This window comes from Callorhinus ursinus, unplaced genomic scaffold (genome assembly GCF_003265705.2).
Source record: "Callorhinus ursinus isolate GAN/ISIS: 27379988/994484 unplaced genomic scaffold, GSC_fseal_2.0 scaffold11, whole genome shotgun sequence".
In the NCBI taxonomy this organism is placed as follows: Eukaryota; Metazoa; Chordata; class Mammalia; order Carnivora; family Otariidae; genus Callorhinus; species Callorhinus ursinus.
In genome coordinates, this window is record NW_027397073.1 from 52702349 (window position 1) to 52723126 (window position 20778).

The window sequence follows — 20778 nt, forward strand, 5'->3', positions numbered from 1 at the left end:
TCCGCTTGCTCTTGAACGTCCAAAGTCCCTGTATCCTTTTACCTTAGATTCTATCTCCCTACTCAAGTAGCGTCATAACGTCTCTTACTTATCCACATTTTATAGTTGTAATGAATATATAATTTGTTTTTTAGTTTAATACATCTTAACTTTTCATGTTTTGGCATAGCCACCATTTTTATTTTTAATCATTCTTTTTAATGGCCACAATTATCTTTGACAAGGATATGCTTTAATTAGCCATTACCCAAGTGCTAGATACTTAGATATTCAGCTTTTCGTTAATAAATACTATGTTTTTCTTTAGAATCTAGAGAATATACCCTAGAATTATTTTTTAGAACAGGGCTCTCCAGTAGAACTTTGTGATGATAGAAATGCTCTCTGTGCTTTCCAATAAGGACACTTGCCACATGTGGCTATTGAGCACTTAAAATGTATCTAATATAACTGAGGAACAGAGTTTTTAATTTCAATTTAGATAGCCAGATGTGATTAATGACTATTGTATTGAAAAGCACAGTTCTATAAACAAATATGGAGATCAAAATACAGTCAGGGTCCCTCAGCTGTGGTCTTACGGTGACCAAGGTGAGGGCTTATGGGATGGTAATAGACCTCTTGAAGAGCTCTATGACACAGACCTAAGGAAGCCAAAATCTTTTGATTTTGAGTGGAATAAAAAAATTATACTATTGGACTAAAGAGCAGACTGCAGCCAAGGGAAAGAATAAATCTTTTTATAAATAAATCTTTTAGAACCAGGTGTGACTTTTCAGAATTGCTTTTCAAATTATGAGAAAATGCATTCCGTAATCATCTGGACCTTGGACAGTGTTACTCAGATGAGGACCCCATCGGCATCCCTAGGGTGCTTATTAGAAATGCAAATTAACACCCCACCCTCGACCTACTTAATCTGAATATCTGGGCACGGGGCTCAAGAATCTTTTACAAAGCCCTCCAGGTTTTGCTTACAGTGCTGTTTAAGAACTGCTCAAGAATACTGAACACATGGTTCCTACTATCTAGGAATTTCTGATCAAAGATTTCTAGAATATAAAAGCCATTTTTCTTCCCCTCCCCATCTGTCACACTTTGAATCACAAGTGCTCAATAAAGGTTTGGTATTAAGTTGACTTACCCTCCATTACCCAGCAATAGTGCTATTCATCTATATTATTCCAAGCGAGGGAAGGGAAGGTTATGGGCACAAACACTAGAACAAAACTTGAATAATGTAGCTTCGTGGTTTCCGGTTTTGACGAAGAGCATTTTAGAATGTGTGAGCGCTTGTAGGTATGTGTGTGTGCAATTCTGTCATCTATTGACCCAAAGGAAAGCAAATATTTTGAATAAAACTTTCTTGTGGTTGGAAGGGGAGTGAAACGGTCATAGGCTGGCCGTGGTCTGTAAGGCCGTAAACCTTAAAATTTGAGGGTAAATGATATAACTCCGGCTGGAGCTCAGCTGAAAAAGAGGGTTTTCCAGCAGGCACCAGTCCTCCCGGCCGCCGCCCTCTTACCTTCCGCAATATTACGTGGGACGCACCCTAAACAATTACTTGTTTTACCTCAAGTTCAAATGGAACTACGCGAGCTGTACTTTCCCTTGCTAACTCTGGGAGTCCAGGGTGGGCGGCTTCTGGCGCCCGGGGCCCTCCAAATCCTGAGGGATCGCGGCGCGGCCCGCCCTTCCCCACCCGGTCAAATTCCGGGCCTGGCCCGGCGCCCCGCGGCCGAGGAATGCGGAAGGGCCGCGGGAACCCGCCGCGGAAGGCGGGGGAGGAGGGCGGGCCGGGGGACTACAGCCGCACGCAGGAGGGGATGCAGCAGCAGATCCTACAGGCCACAGAAGACGACTGAAGCCCAGGCTGTGTTCGCCGGCCCCAGCCCGGCTCCGCGGCCCACACAACGGGCTTCGCTCGGTCTTGAGCGAGAACCCCTCTCGCATCCCCCCGTCCCGAGTTGGATCCAGCCGCGCCTTCCGGTGCGCTTTCCGGTCCACCTCTCGAGGCAGGAAGTGCCGGCCGCCGCCGCTGTCGCGCCACAGCCCAGCCATCGTCGCCGTCGCTCGTCGTCTCGCGCAGGGCAGCCCGGGTTCTGGTGTCTGGCGGCGGTGAGTGGCACTCGCCCCCGTGCTCGACACCCCTCGGGCCGCGCCCGTCCCTCCTCCCTTACGGCCTCGCGCCCGCCGCCGAACCCCACCCCAGGGGGCTGGGGCGCTGGGTCCGGGGGCTGCGGGACCTGTCAGGTTGGGCGAGGAGGGTGGGCGAGGAGGTCCTGGCAGCGGCCGGGCCTGGGCCTGGAAGTTAAGAGGCCGAGCAGCGCCAGGGCGGATGAAGCCGGGCTGGGGAGACGCCCTGTTGGAAGAGATGGCTGGGTCCCCAGCAGACGGTAGACCGGCCCGGCGTCACCCGGCTGACTTCACCCACCTGGTGCCTCCGGGCGGTCGGAGGCCCAGGTGCCAGCGCCTTGTCCTCGCGGGCCCAGTCGACCGATTAGGGTCTTGAGCGCCAGCTCTGTGCCCCCACACGGTGCTAGGTGCTTTGGTGGGTAGGAGTCTACCGGTGCTTGCTTCTTGCCTTAGATAAGTGTCGGAGGAATCTATACCGTAGTGCATGGTTGGTGCAGGCTAAAATGTAATGATTTTCGTAATAGTTGTAACTCTCACTGTGTCCTGCATCTTGTAAAGATTTAGTTCATTCGTGTTGGTTGAAGAAAAGGACGAATAATAAAAGTCAAGAAAGAGGGGAGCCTGGATGTCTCCGTCGTTAAGCGTCTGCCTCCGGCTCAGGTCAAGATCCCAGGGTCTTGGAATCCAGCCCCGCATCGGGCTCCCTGCTAAGCGGGAAGCCTGCTTCTCCCTCTCCCACTCCCCCTGCTTTGTGTTCCCTCTCTCGCTGTCTCTGTCAAATAAATAAATAAATAAAATCTTAAAAAAAAAAAAAGGTCAAGAAAGATTTCCTGGAGAAAGAATCATAACCTCATTGAAGACCTTGGGTTCAGCCCTGGGAGGTAGAACTTAATTGTTTCGGGCAGGAGCTGTGGTAGGAGGTAACAAGACTAAAAGCTGGAAAGGTGGGAATTGTGTTGTGTGAAAAGGAGACAGTGGGGAGACCAGCCTGAATGGAACAAGATCTAAAATGAATAATAGCTGGATATAAGGGTAGGTAGGTAAATCAGTGAGGCGTTTCTATGGATGTCTTCAAAACTTGACCGAGAAATAAAAGATTATGTAAGAGTCATTAGGCAGTCATTTTGGATTCTTTAGAAAGGGAGTAACATGAAGAAAGGGGGTGTTTAAGGGATTAGTTTGCCAGTCTTTTTTTAAGATGGATTTAGAATGGTCTTTTGGTAAGAGAAGAATCATAGCATTTTAGAATTCAAAAGAACCTTATAGATTATCTGTATTACAGATTATCTTTCATTTTATAATTGAGGAAATTGAAACCCAGAGAAGTGAGATAATTGGCCCAAGGTCACTTGAAGGATTCACAGGTGCCATCCATTTTCTCTGTAAGCATTGGGTGGACCCCACTGGACCTCATAACCAAGTGCATAGCTTTTTGTTTGTTCACGCTCTGTTGAATGAAACAACTTTTATAATGACTGGCTTGATATTCATTTATGCTTTAATGAGACTGAGTTTCAGCTGGGTGAACTGAAACTTCTGAAGGATAGATCCCCATGCGAAGGTTGTGGGATTAGGAAAGAAAAGAGCTGGTAAATGGGGCTGGTTGTCCCTCTCTTCTAGGATTCAAAGACGCCAGGTATCTGGGGATGATTTTCATTGCCAGTAGCTTTGGTATCTTCCTTAGTCTGCATTTTAGCTGTGTGGTGACATTGCTTGGTACCCCCAACCAGCTATCCATGTTTTCATGATAGAGGATTTCAGCTGTCTATATATAGGATATTAGGGGCCAGTGGTACAAGCTCTGGAGCTAGACTTCCTGAGTACAAATCCTGAATTTAAACTACCGTTTTCTAGCTGTGTGGCTGTGGGCAAATTGCTTATTCTCCTTGCCCTAATTTTCTCATCTGAGAAATGGGGATAACAGCACTTATATCATAAATTTTGAAGATTAAATATGTTAATACGTGTGAAATGCTTAGACCAGTGGCTAGCACACATTTAGCACTCAGTTATTATCTATTATCAGCATTGTTTCTTCGGATATGGAACAGGGGTTAACTGATAAGTTTTGTTGAGGACCTCTTGGGGAAGAGTCCAGTAGAGTGAATGCTGAACCATGGGTAGACCATAGAGAAAAGATTTATTTTGAGAGTCAGATCCAGGGTCTACCTTATATATGTATGTGTAATTCTGTTTGTGATAGGAAGGAAGTATATGTATGTATTTGCTTTACTGATATTTATGGAGCACCTACCAAGTGTAAGGCACGCTGCTCTACCATATGATCCAAGATAAAAAGGCTAAATGCCACAAAAATGTATAAATAAATGGCATGGCAAGAGAATATTACTGGGCGGTAAAAAAAGAATAAACCACTGATAAACGCAACAAGATAAATGAATCTCAAAAATATTATTTTGAGTGAAAGAAGTCAGGCATATAGAATATACACTGTATAATTCCATTTATAAGAATGTCAAAGAAAACTAATTTATAATTAATAAATTTCTGATTTATAGAAATCTGAGCAATGGTTGCCTATGGTAGAGAGTCATTGACTTGGAAGGAACTTTCTGGAGTGATGTTAACATTTGTAACTTGATTGGGATGGTGGTTACATGGGTGTTCACATTTATAAAAACTCATTTTTAAGATCTGTACATTTCACCATATATAAATTTCACTGCAGTAAAACAAAATGATACGGGAGTTCAGGGGATGGAAAGTTTACTGCCAGCTGGGATGATCCTAAAACCCATAATTAAAAAATGACATTATAATGTATGTGGTAAATATTAAAATATGTATACTATGGGGAAAGCTTAGCTGGTTACTAAGAGGAAAGCTGTAAAAATTGTGTTTGGCTCTGTAAAAGAAATAATAGATATAATAACTTATAGAACTGATTACATATTGGCCTAAATATGCAGCATAAAAACAGTGATATGTCATTAAGTGTATGAGGTTAATTTTGTGAACTGTTTTAGCTTGATTATATACTAAACTCTCCTTATGATTGCTGTTTTCAGACTGTTGCTTATGTATCCAGTCATTTGATCCTCCTGATTAGCACTAACATTAGTCTTGACTATAATAATGACCATGGGAATCCATGAAAAATTTCTAAAGTTTCTGACAGACCATGGTGAGCATGAGAATTAAATCAGAAATGACCTTAACTTTTAGCAGAACTGCTCTCTGCTTTTTTGCATTCATTTACTGTTAGGCCTCACCTTGTCCCTCTGCTTACAAATTGGCCTTGCCAAAGGAGACCCCCCTCAGCATCCTGCCCCTGGGCCTCTCTACTACCATTCTACTGGAGCTTGGCTAAAACTCGAACTCTTCCATCATCCCTTTGCTCACAAAACCAGCTCCTCTTCCCTCCCTATTTACCTCATTCTTGAGAGGTAGCTTTATGCTCCTGGTTTTTCAACCAGTACCTGAGAAAAGCACAGTAGTTCAAGGATAGAGCTTTGGAAAAAAACCCAATTAGGAAGCAAGAAGAACTAGCAAATCAGCATAGGAAGCAGCAGAATAGGATAGTGTTGATGGGAATGTTGAGGAAGTGGTGACTCTGTTGCAGTTCAAAGAGGCACCCACAGAAGGGGTGCTTGGCTGGCTCCATCAGAGCATGGGACTCTTGATCTCAGGAGGTCGTGAGTTTGAGCCCCATGTTTGGGATGGAGATTACTTATAAATAAATAAACTTTAGAAAAAGTAAAAACAGTATGAGTAACTATGGGCTAACATTTAAAAACCTAGATGAAATGGTTATAAATTACTAGAAAAATATTTTTAAAATGGCAAAAATGAGGGGTGCCTGATTGGCTCGGTTGGTAAAATGTGCAAATCTTGATCTCGGGATTGTAGGTTTGAGCCCCACATTGGATATAGAGATTAACTTTAAAAAATAAAATAATAAAAATCTTTTTTAAAAAGCAAATAGAGGAGCCCACAGAACTTGGAGAAATTGAATAGAAGGAATTAAAATTTTCTTTTCTACTGGAATCAAAATTCCTTAATACAAACGACTGTGGCCATAATTCTGAAATAAATCATTGTCCTATTTTAATATTAAAGAGGCCAAGGAAACACCGTGCCTTTACTAGTTTTCTAGTACTGTATAACCAATTACGCCAAATTCAGCATCTTAAAAAAAACAGTTTCTGAGGGTCTAGAATTCCAAGGCAGCTTAGCTAGTGGTTTAGAGTCTCATGAGGTTGCAGTCCAAGTGTCAGCTGGGTTTGCAATCATTTGAAGGAAGATCAACCTCCAAGATGGCTGACTCACTGCCTGGCAAGTTGGTGTTGACTCTTGGCAGGAGGCCCCAGTTCCCTGCCATAGGGACCTTTCCATAGGGCCCTGTAGGGCCCTTGTGTCCTGGTGCTGGCTTGCCCCAGATTGAGTGGTTTGAGGAAGAGCAGGGCAAAAGATACAGTGTCTGTTACAAGGTCGCACACCCATCATTTTTGCAATATCCTATTGGTTATGAAGAGTAGCAGAATATGCCACTCCAAAATACGCTACTTTGGCCTAAAGATTGTTTTGAGCTGAAGGCAGTTGAAGAAGCAGACACACAGGAAAAGCTCTCTATCCTCCTATTTGCCTAAAAGCAGGACATAAATTTACAAAGGTGTCCTTCCTCCCCTCCATACGAGGAAGAACAAAGGTTACTCTCTGGAGACAACTTTAGACTCTTATCATTGGAGAAAGCCCTGACTTTAGTCTGCATGACAAGCCTTACCCTGTTTACTGTGCAACTTCCACACAGCTAGCCTCTTCCCCTCACACACACCTTCCTTCTTTGTCTTTAGCTGGAGATGATATTTAAGCTGAGTTCTAAGTTACCTTTCTGAGTTGGCTTTTCCCTAGGTATCTCCCATGTATATATGTTAATAAACTTCTGTTTTTCTCCTGTGAATCTATAATTACAGAGGTGTCAGCCAAGAACTCAGAAGGGTAGAAGGAAAATTATTTTACCTCCCTACACAGGTCAGCCCTTTTCACTGTTGGATGGGATTGCACAAGGGCATGAGAAATGTTGAGGGCCATCTTGGAATTTGGCTATCACCGGAGCCAAGGAACAAGCTCAGATGCTCTCAAGGCCAAGGAACAAGTTCAGATGCTCTCAGAGGCCAAGGAACAAGTTCATAGCTCTCAGAGGCTCTCAGTCACATAAACAAATCCCAGCTCTGACAGGAAGCTGTGGGGAGTAGTGGGAATTGCTCACTGAATACTCATTATCTACAGGAACTTGGGAATGCTGGTCAAGTGATTCCTTATCATACAGTTTTTCAAGATGTCTGAAATTTGTTTTTATTAAAGTAACTATTCAGTTTTTTAAAATGTTGGCAAACTAATTCAGTTGCTTAAAAAGACATTTTAAAAGATCGTCCCTGGGAGAATTAAATGAACCTCCCTGCAGCCTGCATATAGTGTGGTAGCTGCCAGTTTGTGACTTCTGATCTACTTATCCTATTTTATAGATGAGGACAGTGAGGCCCAGGAAAGCTAAAATGACCCAAGGTCATGTATCTTGTGAATGACAGAACTGAAATTAGTATCCAGGTCTCTAGCATCTCTATTAAAAACCTAATGACCAAATTTTAAAAACTAAAGGGAACTCAGTGCATAAATAATGCCTTCTAAATGGTTAATTTTGGTTCTCATGCATGGAATCACCTGATGCACTTTTTAAAATAGAAGTTGCTGGGCCCCACCCATCATCATTCAGTTTCAGTTAGACCAGACTAGGACCTAGGTATCAGGTTTTTTTAAACTTTCAAGATGATTCTAATGTGCAGCCCAGATTGAGACCAGAAGGTTAACTGCTGTGAGAGACATGTTTACTTGCCATGTGGTGACAGCAAACAACTGACTTAAGACACTTAAAGGAAGAAGCCTCAAAGGAATGTCGAAGTCCTAGGCAGCTGACAGAATATGTCCCATAAAAGCCAATAGTCATATAGGTTGGATGAAGTTCACAAGCAATTTCTGCTTATTATCGTGCCCATGTTTTGATTGATACATCAGTATTGCAGGTGTTTTGCAGACATGTAGATTATTATCTAAATATGTTGACACTACAACCGCATATACCAGTATTCCTATATCCCTGCCCTTCTTGTAAGCTCTGTGAACAGTACATATAACCTTTAGTTCACTCTACATGAGAAATTTACAAAAATAATGAAATAAAAATTTTGAAGAGGAAGAAGTTTTTACTGCTATTGAGGGTTCTTCATTACAATTATATGCTGATTTATATGGATTTTTTTCTGTAATTATAGTTTAAGGGTAGGGTTTGATTGTTCTTTTCTCTTTAACATGTATAGGTTAAACATTAACTTGACAGCCCTAGGTAAAGGTTTCAAGCCTTTATGATGTCAAACTAAGGCCATGTCTCATAGGAAATATTGTCACTCAAATAAGCCTACATTACACAGTCCATTCTACTATGCAGTTCTATTCTGTACATCGGTTTCCCCAGTATAGTCTGAATTTATTTGAAAACCCGAGGATTTGAATTCAGAGGAAAGTCACTGCTCAGAAATCATTCCAGGGCGGTGGGGGTTGGGGAGACGCCTGGGTGACTCAGTCAGTTAAGTGTCCACAAATCGATTTTGGCTCAGGTCATGATCCTCAGGGTTGTGAGATTGAGCCCCACATGGGGCTTGCTGCTCAGCGGGGAGTATGCTTGAGTTTCTCTTTCTCCCTCTCCCTATACCTCTCCCCTACTCTCTTGCACGCACTCCTTCTCTCTCTCAAATAAATAAATAAAATCTTTTAAAAAAAAAAGGTCAGTGTTGGATTACATTGGTAGTATTGAAAGTTTTTAAAAATTGTGGTAAAATGACTAGAAGAACATTTAGTACAAAGTAAAAAATATAAAGGTAGAAATAACCTTTAATAAATGGGGTTTGGATCCCAGCTCTGCCACTAGGTGACCTTGGGAAGGTTATTTAATAGCTTCGATCTTCAGTTTTTTCATATTTGTAAAGCAGGTATGTTAAGTTTATTTATTTTTAAAGATTTTATTTATTTATTTGACAGAGAGACAGCGAGAGCAGGAACACAAGCAGGGGAGAGGGTCAGAGGGAGAAGCAGGCTTCCCGCTGAGCAGGGGGCCCCATGTGGGACTTGATCCCAGGACTCTTAAGATCATGACCTGAGCCGAAGGCAGACGCTTAACAACTGAGCCACCCAGGCGCCCCGGTATGTTAAGTTTAATGCACATAGTGTGCCTAGCACATGAGTCACTCAGTAAATGGTAGTGGAGCCATAAGTTGATTAGACCTTTAATTTTCTCTCTGGTCTTAAAGCATTTTGGGCTGGAAAAGTAGCAAGAACGAAAGTACATAAGGTAAGAACCTGCATGGTGCCATGGACGCATACAAGCAGTTTGGTGCTGCTGAAGGAAAAGTACAAAGCAAAGAATCGCTAGAGATAAGGCTGGAAAGGTCATTCTAGTGTATGGAAAGGAGCATCTTGTATACCATGCTTAAGAACTTATACTTTGTACTATATGCAGTGGAGAGCCAAAGACAATTTTTAAGGGAAAGGTAAGATCATATTCATGAGTTAGACACTACTGGCTGGAACTTAAAAGGGCAGTTTAGAGGGAAGAAAAAGCAAGAAGATAGGTTTGTTGGCTATAGAAATACTCTACACAGAAAAACTGAAGGCCCAGTGTAGGGTGGTGGGAGAGGAATGAGGAAGATGAGCAAGTCTGAGAAATACTCAAGAGGCAGGGCTTGATTCACCAGGGAGAGGGATGAGTTGGGAATGACTCCTAGGTTTCTGGCTTGGTGAATAGGTAAATGATGGTGTCATTAACTGAGAGAAGACAGAAAGCTAAGAAAATTTAGAAACAGGAAGATAATTCAGTTTTCAGCACATTGATTATGAGTGTCTATGGGGTGTCCAAATGGGTGTCTTTCACAAGCAAGTGGATATTAGAGTCTGCAGCCCAAGGGAAAGGTCAGGCCTGGAGATACAGACTTGGGAGGCATCAGTGTTGTCAGACGAGTGAGAGTTGATGAAATCATCCGAGGAAAGCAGAATGGAAAGAATTTTAATAAGCCATGGACCGCTAGAATATTGGGAAACATGAATATTTTTTTCATGTTGAGTGAGTGGAGAAGATAAAAGCCTAACAAGAAATGGAAGAGGACCAGTCATAGAACTGAGAGAAGAGTACGTTGGTCTCACCAAGTCAAATGTAGCATTTTACATAAACCAACCTTTCCAATATCACTAGGAGTCTCCCTTGGGTGTCTGGGTGGCTCAGTCATTTAACTCATCGGCCTTCAGCTCAGATCTTGATTCTGGAGTCCTGGGATCAAGCCCTACGTCCGGCTCCCTGCTCAGCAGGGAGTCTGCTTCTCCTTCTCCCTCTGCTTCTCTCCCCTGCTTGTGCTCTCTCTCAAATAAATAAAATTGGGTTTTGTTTTGTTTTGTTTTGTTTTGAAGTCTCCCTTGTTAGAGTGGAATGTCTTCAAGGTTGGGAACCTTGCACTCTCTTTCCATTTTGGACAGTTCATTTCTATTGTTACTGTTCACCAAGGCCAAGAGTTGTTGAGACTCTGAAGAAAAGAGGGATAAAATGGTGTTAAATACAGCAGAGTGAGCCAAGGAGTTAGACTGGATTTGGCAGTTTGAAAGCAGTTGCAGTAGAGGAAAAAAAGCCAGATTGTGGTGGGTTGAAAGTGAGTGGGAAGTAAGAAAGTAGAGAAAGCCAAGATTCTTATCTCAGAAGGAAGGGGAGAGAGAGGATGGTAGTTTCTTTTGGGGGTAGAGTTCTTTTCAGATTGATTGTTTTGCTCTAACTTTGCCTTGCTTTTCAGCTGATATTTTGTATATATGTGTATAGTGTATAGGTACCATATATGTATGTAAATGTATACAGTTTTAAAGTGAAGTAAGAAAAACTTTTTTTAGAAGAAATTATGGTATTATTACATTGAGCCTATTATCTGTGCTGTAACCTATTTTGATTAGGGCCATGTATGAATTTCTCCTGATTGTTTTTTACCTTCCTTCCCTATTGCCTTCACTCTTGGGGTCAGACTTGTCTTACCATCTAGTGGCCTTATTGGTTACCTCCCCATTCTCTCACGGGCATTGCCCCTAATAAAAATCTTTGCATGTTTAATCCCATCTTGGCATCAGCTTCTTGGAGAACCCCAACCAAGCTTCTGAAATGTTTAAATACAATAGACTTTTGGGGTAGCTAAAGGTTAGCATGACATAATTGACTGATTATTTAAAATTTTTTTTTTTTTTTACTCCAGGGGCGCCTGGGTGGCTCACTTGTTAGGCGTCTGCCTTCCGCTCAGGTCATGATCCCAGGGTCCTGGGATCGAGCCCTGCATCGGGCCTGCTGCTCAGCAGGGAAGCCTGCTTCTCCCTCTCCCTGCTTGTATTCCCTCTCTCACTGTCTCTCTCTCTGTGTCAAATAAATGAAATCTTTTAATAAATAAATAAATAAATAAAATTTACTCTGGGAGGTTTTTCTAAATGACTCTATTACAAACATAATTTGTAGATACTGAAAGAACTAATTCTTGCCTTCAGATTTACCGTCTTTTGTACGTATTATATCTTGAATAGATAGAATTTTTAGCACAAAAAAAATTTTGATCAACAGTTCTGGAATAGGAAGAAGAATTAAAGCCTAGACAAGTGCCTTGCTGGTGGACCACATTCTGTCTCTGATTTAACCTTCAGTATAACTAAAAAATAAGCTAAGTTAGAGGACAGAGGAGAAAATTAACATTTATATGGGGTAGAGGAGTTGGAATATTAGAATAAGAACTCTAAGGCTGGTATACTTCAAACCTACACCACTAAGCCAAGTTTCAGAATACCTGTGGGTGGGGGTTGTTGGTGGTGGTAATTTTTTTTTTAATTGAAGATAGAGAAATAAGCAATGTAGATTAAAAGTCCAAGACTAGGGGTGCCTGGCTGGCTCAGTTGGTAGAGCATGCAACTCTTGATCTTGGGGCTGTGAGTTCCAGCCCCATGTAGGGTGTAGAGTTTACTTTAAAAAAAAAAAAAAAGTTCATGACTAAAAGTCCTAGAGAACAAAGTCCAAAATTACCTCGGTCAGCTATTGCCCAGCTAGTCATCTGCTTTCATACTATGGGGCTGCAGAGTTAAACAGCAGTCCCCAAGACCACCCTCATTTCTGATACCAATCGCAAGTTTGGGTCCCCAAGACAACCCTCAGGTTTGATAATTTTGCTAGGATTCACAGAACTCATTGAAAGCTGTTATATTTTTGGTTATGGTTTATTGCAGTAAAAGAATTCCGATTAAAATTAGCCAACGAAAGAGATGTGTGGTGCATAGTCCAGGAGGTTTCCAAATGCAGAGCTCCATTTGTCCTCTTCCATGGACAGTGTTGACTCCTCCTGGCAACAAGATGTGACTATGCATGGAGTATGGCCAAGTAGGAAAGCTCACTTGATCCTTGATAGCCATAGTTTTTATTGGGGTTCCGTCACATAGATACTGTCAGCTGCTCTGTGACTGACCTCAGTCTCTAGCCCCTCGAGAGGTCAAACTGGTAATACATGACCCATAACCCCCACAATAAATTACATTGTTAGATTGTCTGATGTGACCCAAGACCCCAGATATAGGCAGGACATTCCACAGGCTTAGAGATTACCTCCCAGAAGCAGAGAGGACAAAGGCCAAGCCTCTCTTTGTGCAAAATTGTTTACTCCAAAGGGCCATAATACCTATCTCATAGGACAGTTGTGAAGATTGAATAAGAGATTGGATGGCAAATTTGCTCTGGTTTCTCTGTGTTTTCCAAGGTTACATGTAGCTAGTAATGGTGGAGCTAAGATTTGAACTCAGGACTTCTAATCCAAAGCTGATAGTATTTTTGCATTGTGTTTATTTAAAACTGCAAATAAAAAATGGAATGAAATGTGTTCATTCTATTTGACATTTACTTTGTTTTTTGTTTTTTTTTTAAGTAGGCTCCATGCCCAGTGTGGAGCCCAACATGGGACTTGAACTCACAGCCCTGAGAACAAGATCTGAGCTGAGATCACGAGTAGGACACTTAACTGACTGAGCCACCCAGGCACCTCCTATTTGACATCTAAATTATTGGTGGCTTTCAGTAGAGTATTGGAGGCTACCATCAAAGCCATATTATCGAGAATTGAGGAGTGATTGGAAAGATTAGAAAATGAGATGGTTGAGTATCAGACTGCTATTCTGAAAGTTTTGTCAAAGGAAAGGGGAAATGAGTATGAAGATAGAAGGGATGAAAGATTAAAGAGTAGGTTTTGGGGTGCCTGGCTGACTTGGTTGGTAGAGCATGTGACTCCATCTCGGGGTCCTGAGTTCAAGCCTCACGTGAGTTCAAGCCCCATATTGGGCGTAGAGATTACTTAAAAAAAAAAATAGGTTTTGATAATTTTTTTAAGATGAGAGCCTTCTGAACACGTACCATACTGTGACTATACTAGTTCCTTTGTGAATGCTGTCTCATTTAAGTCTCACTTGCATTGAAATAGAGGCTGTGTTTGGCTATAAAACTGAGGATTGTGTGAGCTTCCCTGGTTTTCATACTGTGTTTTGAAAAACCGAGGCTCAGAGAAGTTATGCAATATTGGTAATAAAATGAAGTAAAAAGAGTGCCTATTGCATTGGATTGTTAGGAGGATCCAGTGGGATAATCCTCGTAAAAAGTAAGATGAAATGTCAACGTTGGAGTCTTTCTCTTTAGGGGAGCCCCAAACCCTTATAACAGTGCTTAGCACATAGTAAGGTACTCAGTAAATGCTAGCTATTGCTATATATTTTTAAATTAATTTCCACTTAATAAAAATGAGTCTCATGAAATTCGGAGGCTAGCTATATAATGATTTCTATTCTGTTTCTTAAATTTTTCAAAACTGCTTTTCCCTAACCATCTAATTGTCACATTGGAAATAAAGTTGAAATGTATATTTATTCCTACACAATTAAAGTAATAATTCTGCATTAAGATATTTTTACTCACTAACTTTAAGTGTTACAGGTTCTTTTTCGTTTTATGTTTTATGCGTTCTTTTTTGGTTTATGTTTTTTCTTTTTAACTCTAGAATTAAATAGCCACCATGTCGAGCAAAAAGGCAAAGACCAAGACCACCAAGAAGCGCCCCCAGCGCGCAACATCCAATGTATTCGCCATGTTTGACCAGTCGCAGATTCAGGAGTTCAAAGAGGCCTTCAACATGATTGATCAGAACAGAGATGGTTTCATTGACAAGGAGGATTTGCATGATATGCTTGCTTCTCTAGGTAGGTTTTTATATTCTTTTTTTTTCATATCATTATTTTTAATGTCCAGCATTTACAATACGAGGGCCAGAGCTTTCTCCCCAATTCAAGTTTATAAATTCTCAATTGGCTTGTGGGGCCAATAGGGATACTTCTTGTCTAATCTGGTTTCTGGGAATACTTCATTCAGGTCCTCAATGGTCATCTGATCAAATGGAATTATGTTCCTCATCTTCTCCAGCTCTTTTTCATATTCCTCAATCCTGGCCTTTGAGAGAGACAAAAACTCAGCACAACTTTTCACATCTTCTTTTTCTTCAGCATCTACCTGAACAGTATATTTATCCTCTGGCACAGGAACCTTCAGGGCATTAAACTTCTTCTCAAAGTCATCTACCAAACCAACCTTTGCCACATTGGCCTTGTAGTAAGCCCAGTCGATAGCAGGTGGTTTCTCAGGGAGAGTAGCCAACCTGGAGGTAAGTGTCTCATTCCAGGATTTCAGGGAGTTAGCAATGGCCTTCTGGTTTTGGGGTATGATCTCCCCAAAAGCTACCCAGTCAATGGTTTTTAGAGCAAGTTTTCACGTAGCCACCTTGAGATCCTTCACCGACCCCGGCGGCCTAGAGTCCACAGCAGCCAGGTTTTTATATTCTTAATATGCCCACCTCCCAAAAATAATAATTCAGTGTTTTATGAATTATTTTTTGTGTGATGTGTAAGTATTTCTCTCCTTATCTCAAAGGTCCTAGTGAGAGATGTCTGGGTGGGAAGTGCCATATTGGGGTTGGCCAGTCATAAGAGGATTTTATTTATAATTTTTCTATAATTAAGGTAAAGAAAATATAAAGATACAAGATTTAAAGCAAACAGAAACTGCCCCTTTGTCATTTTGGTTATATGGGTGTTAATTTATTATTCCTTGTATGATTTTGTTGGTTTGTTGTGATCTTAAAAAGAAGGATGAGAGGGAAGGTTCCTCCACGTTCTGCCCCAAGTCAGCAGTGATTTTACACTGGGAATGGCAAGCCTAGGAGTTCTCTGTAGACTGGGCAGGGAAGGGGTGCAGGTCAGTTAGGCTCTACTCTCTGGAGTTTTCTTGTGCTTGATTGTTAGCCAGAAAGGGAAGTTAGGGGCCAGAGGGCAAAGAGAGAGGTTGTTGTTATTTTCCTCTTAGTAACCAGAACACAGTTTTGTTCCTCTATTTTTTTTTCTAACATGTTATTTTGAAAATGTTTAAGCCTACAAAAAGTTGAAAGAACAGTATGGTGACCATGCATACATCTTTTACCTAGATACACCAATTCTTAACATTTTGCAACATTTTCTTTATTCAGAGTGAGAGTAGAATGAGGATACTGAACTAAGTTACTGACTTGGAGGTAGGTTGGATCCCAGTGTTTTTCACACTTAGAATAGCTAAGTGTACTCTTTTGGGTGGGTCACTACTGAAGAAGGCCGTGGAGGAATATTGAAGGACTTAGTTGTATTACAAAGATTGAACACTCAGGGCACCTGGGTGGCTCAGTTGGTTAAGCGTCTCCCTTTGGCTCAGGTCATGATCTCAGGGTCCTGGGATTGAGCCCCGCATTGAGTCCCTCACCCACTCCCCCTGCTTGTGTTCCCTCTCGCTGTGTCTCTCTCTGTCAAATAAATAAATAAAATCTTAAAAAAATATAAAAATTAAAAATGTTCTTAATGCAAGTTAATTAAAAAAATAGTTCCATGATGTGGATGATGTAACTTAAAAATATACTGGGGAGCATAATAACAAAATAATTATGTATTGAAATTAGTTCTTTGTCCTTAAATGTTAAAATGTGAAATCTTATAGGGAAGAATCCAACTGATGCATACCTTGAGGCCATGATGAATGAGGCTCCAGGGCCCATAAATTTCACCATGTTCCTCACAATGTTTGGTGAGAAGTTAAATGGCACAGATCCAGAAGATGTCATCAGAAACGCTTTTGCTTGCTTTGATGAAGAAGCAACTGGTAAGTGCTCTTTGTTTGTTCATGCCCACCCTCATTCCAGACTACATGAAACACTTTTTAGAAAATGAAAAAGATGAGGGGCACCTGGGTGGCTCAGTTGGTTAAGCAACTGCCTTCGGCTCAGGTCATGATCCTGGAGTCCCGGGATCGAGTCCCACATCGGGCTCCCTGCTCAGCAGGGAGTCTGCTTCTCCCTCTGACCCTCTTCCCTCTCGTGCTCTCTGTCTCTCATTCTCTCTCTCTCTCAAATAAATAAATAAATAAATAATCTTTTAAGAAAATGAAAAAGATGAGTAAAATAGAACTTAAAAAAAAATGAATAAACTATCATTTATAATAGGATAATATGACCGAGAATGGGGAGGTCACAGGTATATGGGTCAGAAGGCTGCCCGGTTTGTGGTGTTAATCTTTGAATTTGGTTCAGAGCTTCCTGAAAGCCAAACGGAGAATTGTCTGTTAAATAGTATTTCTAGACAATGAAAACTACTTCTTCAAGTGACTGTAAATCTCACCAAAAAGTATAATTAACTAACTTGAACAGGTGAAATCTTTTTTTTTCCTCATTTTAAGAGTGTAAAGCCTAGCTATTCACATTTCTAACTCCTCTCATTTCCCCTTTCCTTCTCTCTCAACCCCTTCCTCAGCCACCCGCACACCTCGTCGGAGATACCTTGCACCCTCTTCCTGCTTCCTGTCTCTACCTGTCACAACTGCACCGTCCCTCGGGCACATTTGGTTTTTTTCCTGGGCAGCTGCCCTTTTTTTTTTTCTTTGCATCTGAAATATAGAGGGGTTTTTTTCCTCCTCTAGAAAACACTTGCTCCAAATTAATTTTGTAAGCATTATAATGTATTAAGTGAGCTTTTACAATGAAAGATGGGGCACCTGGGTGGCTCATTGTTAAGCATCCCACTCTTGGTTTCAGCTCGTCATGATCTCGGGGTCGTGAGATTGAGCCCCTTGTCGGGCTCCGTGCTCGGTGCAGAGTCTGCTTGAGATTTGCTCCTTCTCCCTCTGCCCCTCCCCTGCTCACACACTCTCTCTCTCAAATAAATAAATTAAATATTTTAAAAAACCTCTAAAATGAAAGAACTCTAAAAGTAATAGGCAGTTAGGAGACTGTTGCTGTCACCCTGGTAAGACACAAGGGCGGCTTGGACTCCAGTAAATAGTAGAGGGGGTGGCTGTAAAAAAAAAAACCTCTAAAATGAAAGAACTCTAAAAGTAATAGGCACGTAATAGCAATAACTCTAAAAGAACTCTAAAAGTATTGAAAGAACTCCAAAATTAATAATTATAAAAGCTTGGGTGGCTCAGTCGATTAAGCATCTGCCTTTGGCTCAGGTCATGATCCCAGAGGCCTGGGATCGAGCCCCACATCAGGCTCTCTGCTCAGCGGGGATCCTGCTTCTCTGCCCATCCCCTGGCTCGTTCTCTCTCTCTCTTTCTCAAATAAATAAATAAAATCTTAAAAAAAAAAAAGTAATAAGCAAACATAATGAAATAGTTAAATATTGCCTTAGTTCACTAATTTATTTTATACACGTAAATGTGGATATTCTGAAATACTTTGTAACACTGACCTAGTTTAGAAATGAACCATTAAAGTGCCAGGAAGTATTCGTGACCCCCTCCTCTCTACTGCCTTCCAGGCACCATCCAGGAAGATTACCTGAGAGAGCTGCTGACAACCATGGGAGATCGCTTTACAGACGAGGAAGTGGATGAGCTGTACAGAGAAGCGCCTATCGACAAAAAGGGAAATTTCAATTATATTGAGTTTACGCGCATCCTTAAACATGGAGCAAAAGACAAAGATGATTGAAAGAACTTTAGCTAAAACCTTCCAATTGCTTTGTCTTACTCCGTTTTATTTCCCAGACACTTTCCCCCACCCTCATAGACCTGTTGCATGCAACTTAGTTTCACAGCTTGGCCTCTTTTTTTTGATGTATTTATTCTAGACCTTTCTGCCACTTAGCACTTGTATAATCAAACTGCAAATGGGGTTGAGGTTGTAAATTGTGCTGAAAAAGAGATTGCGAATAAAAATCAACAAATGTGAAAGCCCAGGAAAATACATCCGGTATTTCTGGTTTTGCTGGATTTTTACACTTTTATATAATAAAAACACTATTTTGAAATAAAGATTATGCTGACTCAAATGGAATATAATGGAAAGTTAAACAAATAAGTGGTAGTTGGGGGTAGTCTTCTTTTTTTTCTTTCAGATTTTCAACTTCACATAATTCAAATTTCATGGTCAAGCTGATTTTTCACCTATGTAGGACAGTGTTCTTAAGAGCTAAGTACATATTAACATCATTATGCAGTAAAAACTTATTGCCTTTGTTCATGCTTTTAGTAAGTCAGATGTTTAAACTATTGAATGAAAATAGCGGATATATCTGAGAAAACATTTAACATTTTATGCATCTTAGAGTCTAAGAAGATGAGGCAAAATTCTGAAGAAAAGAATAGTTATTACTAACATTACTGTAATGATTTTTCCACTGAATCTATCCAATGACCTTGTGAGAGTTTTGTTAGTTCTGTGTTTCAGGTGGGGGAACTGAGCTCTGCAGTGTTGAGTGATTGAGTCACTAGAGTAAGTGAGAGGTGGGATTCCAACCTGGGGTGCCTAATTCCAGAGCTTATACTCCTGGAACCCTGTGCTGTCTTTGCAAAAAGCCCCAAATGCCTAAAAGGTCAAGACATTTCCATTACACTCTTAACACAATTTTGTAGTCATTAAAATTTGAAATAATTTGTGGAAATTATTTGAACAGAATTTCAGAAAAGTATCCCATTAAAAAATAGAAGACAAACAATTTTAATCAAGATTATATTTGAAGATAGTTCATGTGGTGTATAGACTAGACTAAAGCAAGGACTGGAACAGACAAGGCTGTTACAGAGCTCATTTAAAATCCTCAAGGCCAGCCAATGTGCAAAGTACAAGAGAAAAAGCTAAAAAAGGAAAAAAACCAAAATTTTCCCAATCTTGTTCAACATCTGTTCCCTCTCTTAAAAGTGTTGTATTGGTATTTTATCTGCTTCAAATGAATGCATTTTCATATCATTTAATATTTGTGCCTTAGAGCTTGGTGTGGTAGGCAAGTCCTGGTCATGTATTGCCACTTAATTTTTCTGGGCTTCCTTTTCATCGTCTTTAAAACGAGAGAGCAGTTCCACTGTGATGGTCCAGAGTGCTCACACTTCATAAGAGCTTTCACCTTTATTATCCAATCCTCACAGCACATGAGGTAGGTAGGGCAGGTGTTATTCCTGCTTTTTTAATGAGAACTGAAGTTTAGACAAGCCAAAGCACCTGTCCAAGCTTCAAGTCACCATGCAGCATCACACCAGGTGGAGAGTCACTGTATGTTTAAGGAAAAGGGAGAATCTACCATGATAATCTTGATCGTCGTTAAACCGAGACTGATCAGCCACTTGTTATGTGCCAGGCACTGTTGTAAGTGCTGGGGTTAACGGAGGCAGGACAAAGATGCCATCTGCCCTCCTGGAGTCCATATTCTCTGGTGAGAGCCAGGATCAGTGAGCCATATCACACAAGTACTGTGGGTTGAAGAACAGAGCAAGTGTGGCAGAGGGCCTTGGAGATGTGACATTCAGCAGAGATGTGCAGGACAAGAAGAGGTCCCTGTGTTTCCACTCAGAAGGCTCCTTTCAGGGCATGCTGTGGCAGGAGCACAGGGAGAGCATTGGACGAGGACATAGGATGGTATTTGCTGCTTAGTTGAAGTGTGGAATCATAGGGCTTAGGGAGGGAAGAAAGGTGAGTTAGGGTTCTGGAAACTTAACCTTGCCATTGTGTATAGAAAGGAGTGGCAAGATGAGAAGCAAGAAGGCTTCCAGTTTGGAGACTGTTGCTATCACCCAGGTAAGACGCAAGGGTGGCCTGGGCTCCAGAAATAGTAGAGGGAGTGGCTGTAAAATGCCTCTCCCGGTCTAGTTCCTCTGCTGCAACCCTGTCTGGCTGCTGTCTCTGGCATCATTCCAGCTGCCATCATTTTGATTTATTCTGTTGCTCTGCTTAAGGGCAGATTTGAAAGACTGGAAAAGAAGTTTTCAAGATTATAAAAAAATGCGGTGGTTTCTTAACATCTTACGTTGACGTGACCTATCCCATTCTGTTTTGTCCATAGGATCTCTGAATTTTAGAGAGTTGTGGAATCCAGTACTATAAGGGTTAGGACCTTGTACCTTTTTGGTGTTTACAATAAATACTGGTGATGATGGTGAAAACTCTCTAGTATCCTAACCTTTTTTGAGAACCACATGGTGATGATCTCTTAAGTTGACAATTGATCTTTTGGCTATCACACTAGGGA

At 41.2% G+C, this 20778-nt stretch overlaps 1 protein-coding gene and 1 pseudogene across 1 annotated transcript; one reads left to right on the top strand and one right to left on the bottom strand.

Moving 5' to 3' along the window:
- Positions 1-1812: 1812 nt before the first annotated feature.
- LOC112835255 (myosin regulatory light chain 12B) lies at positions 1813-18503 on the top strand. Its single transcript, XM_025886819.2, has 4 exons — positions 1813-2118; positions 14247-14445; positions 16259-16420; positions 18076-18503. The coding sequence occupies exons 2-4, from the start codon at positions 14262-14264 to the stop codon at positions 18246-18248; spliced, it is 519 nt and encodes a 172-aa protein (XP_025742604.1). The 5' UTR covers positions 1813-2118; positions 14247-14261; the 3' UTR covers positions 18249-18503.
- On the bottom strand, positions 14486-16190 carry LOC112835337 (ATP synthase peripheral stalk subunit d, mitochondrial pseudogene; annotated as a pseudogene).
- Positions 18504-20778: the final 2275 nt, after the last annotated feature.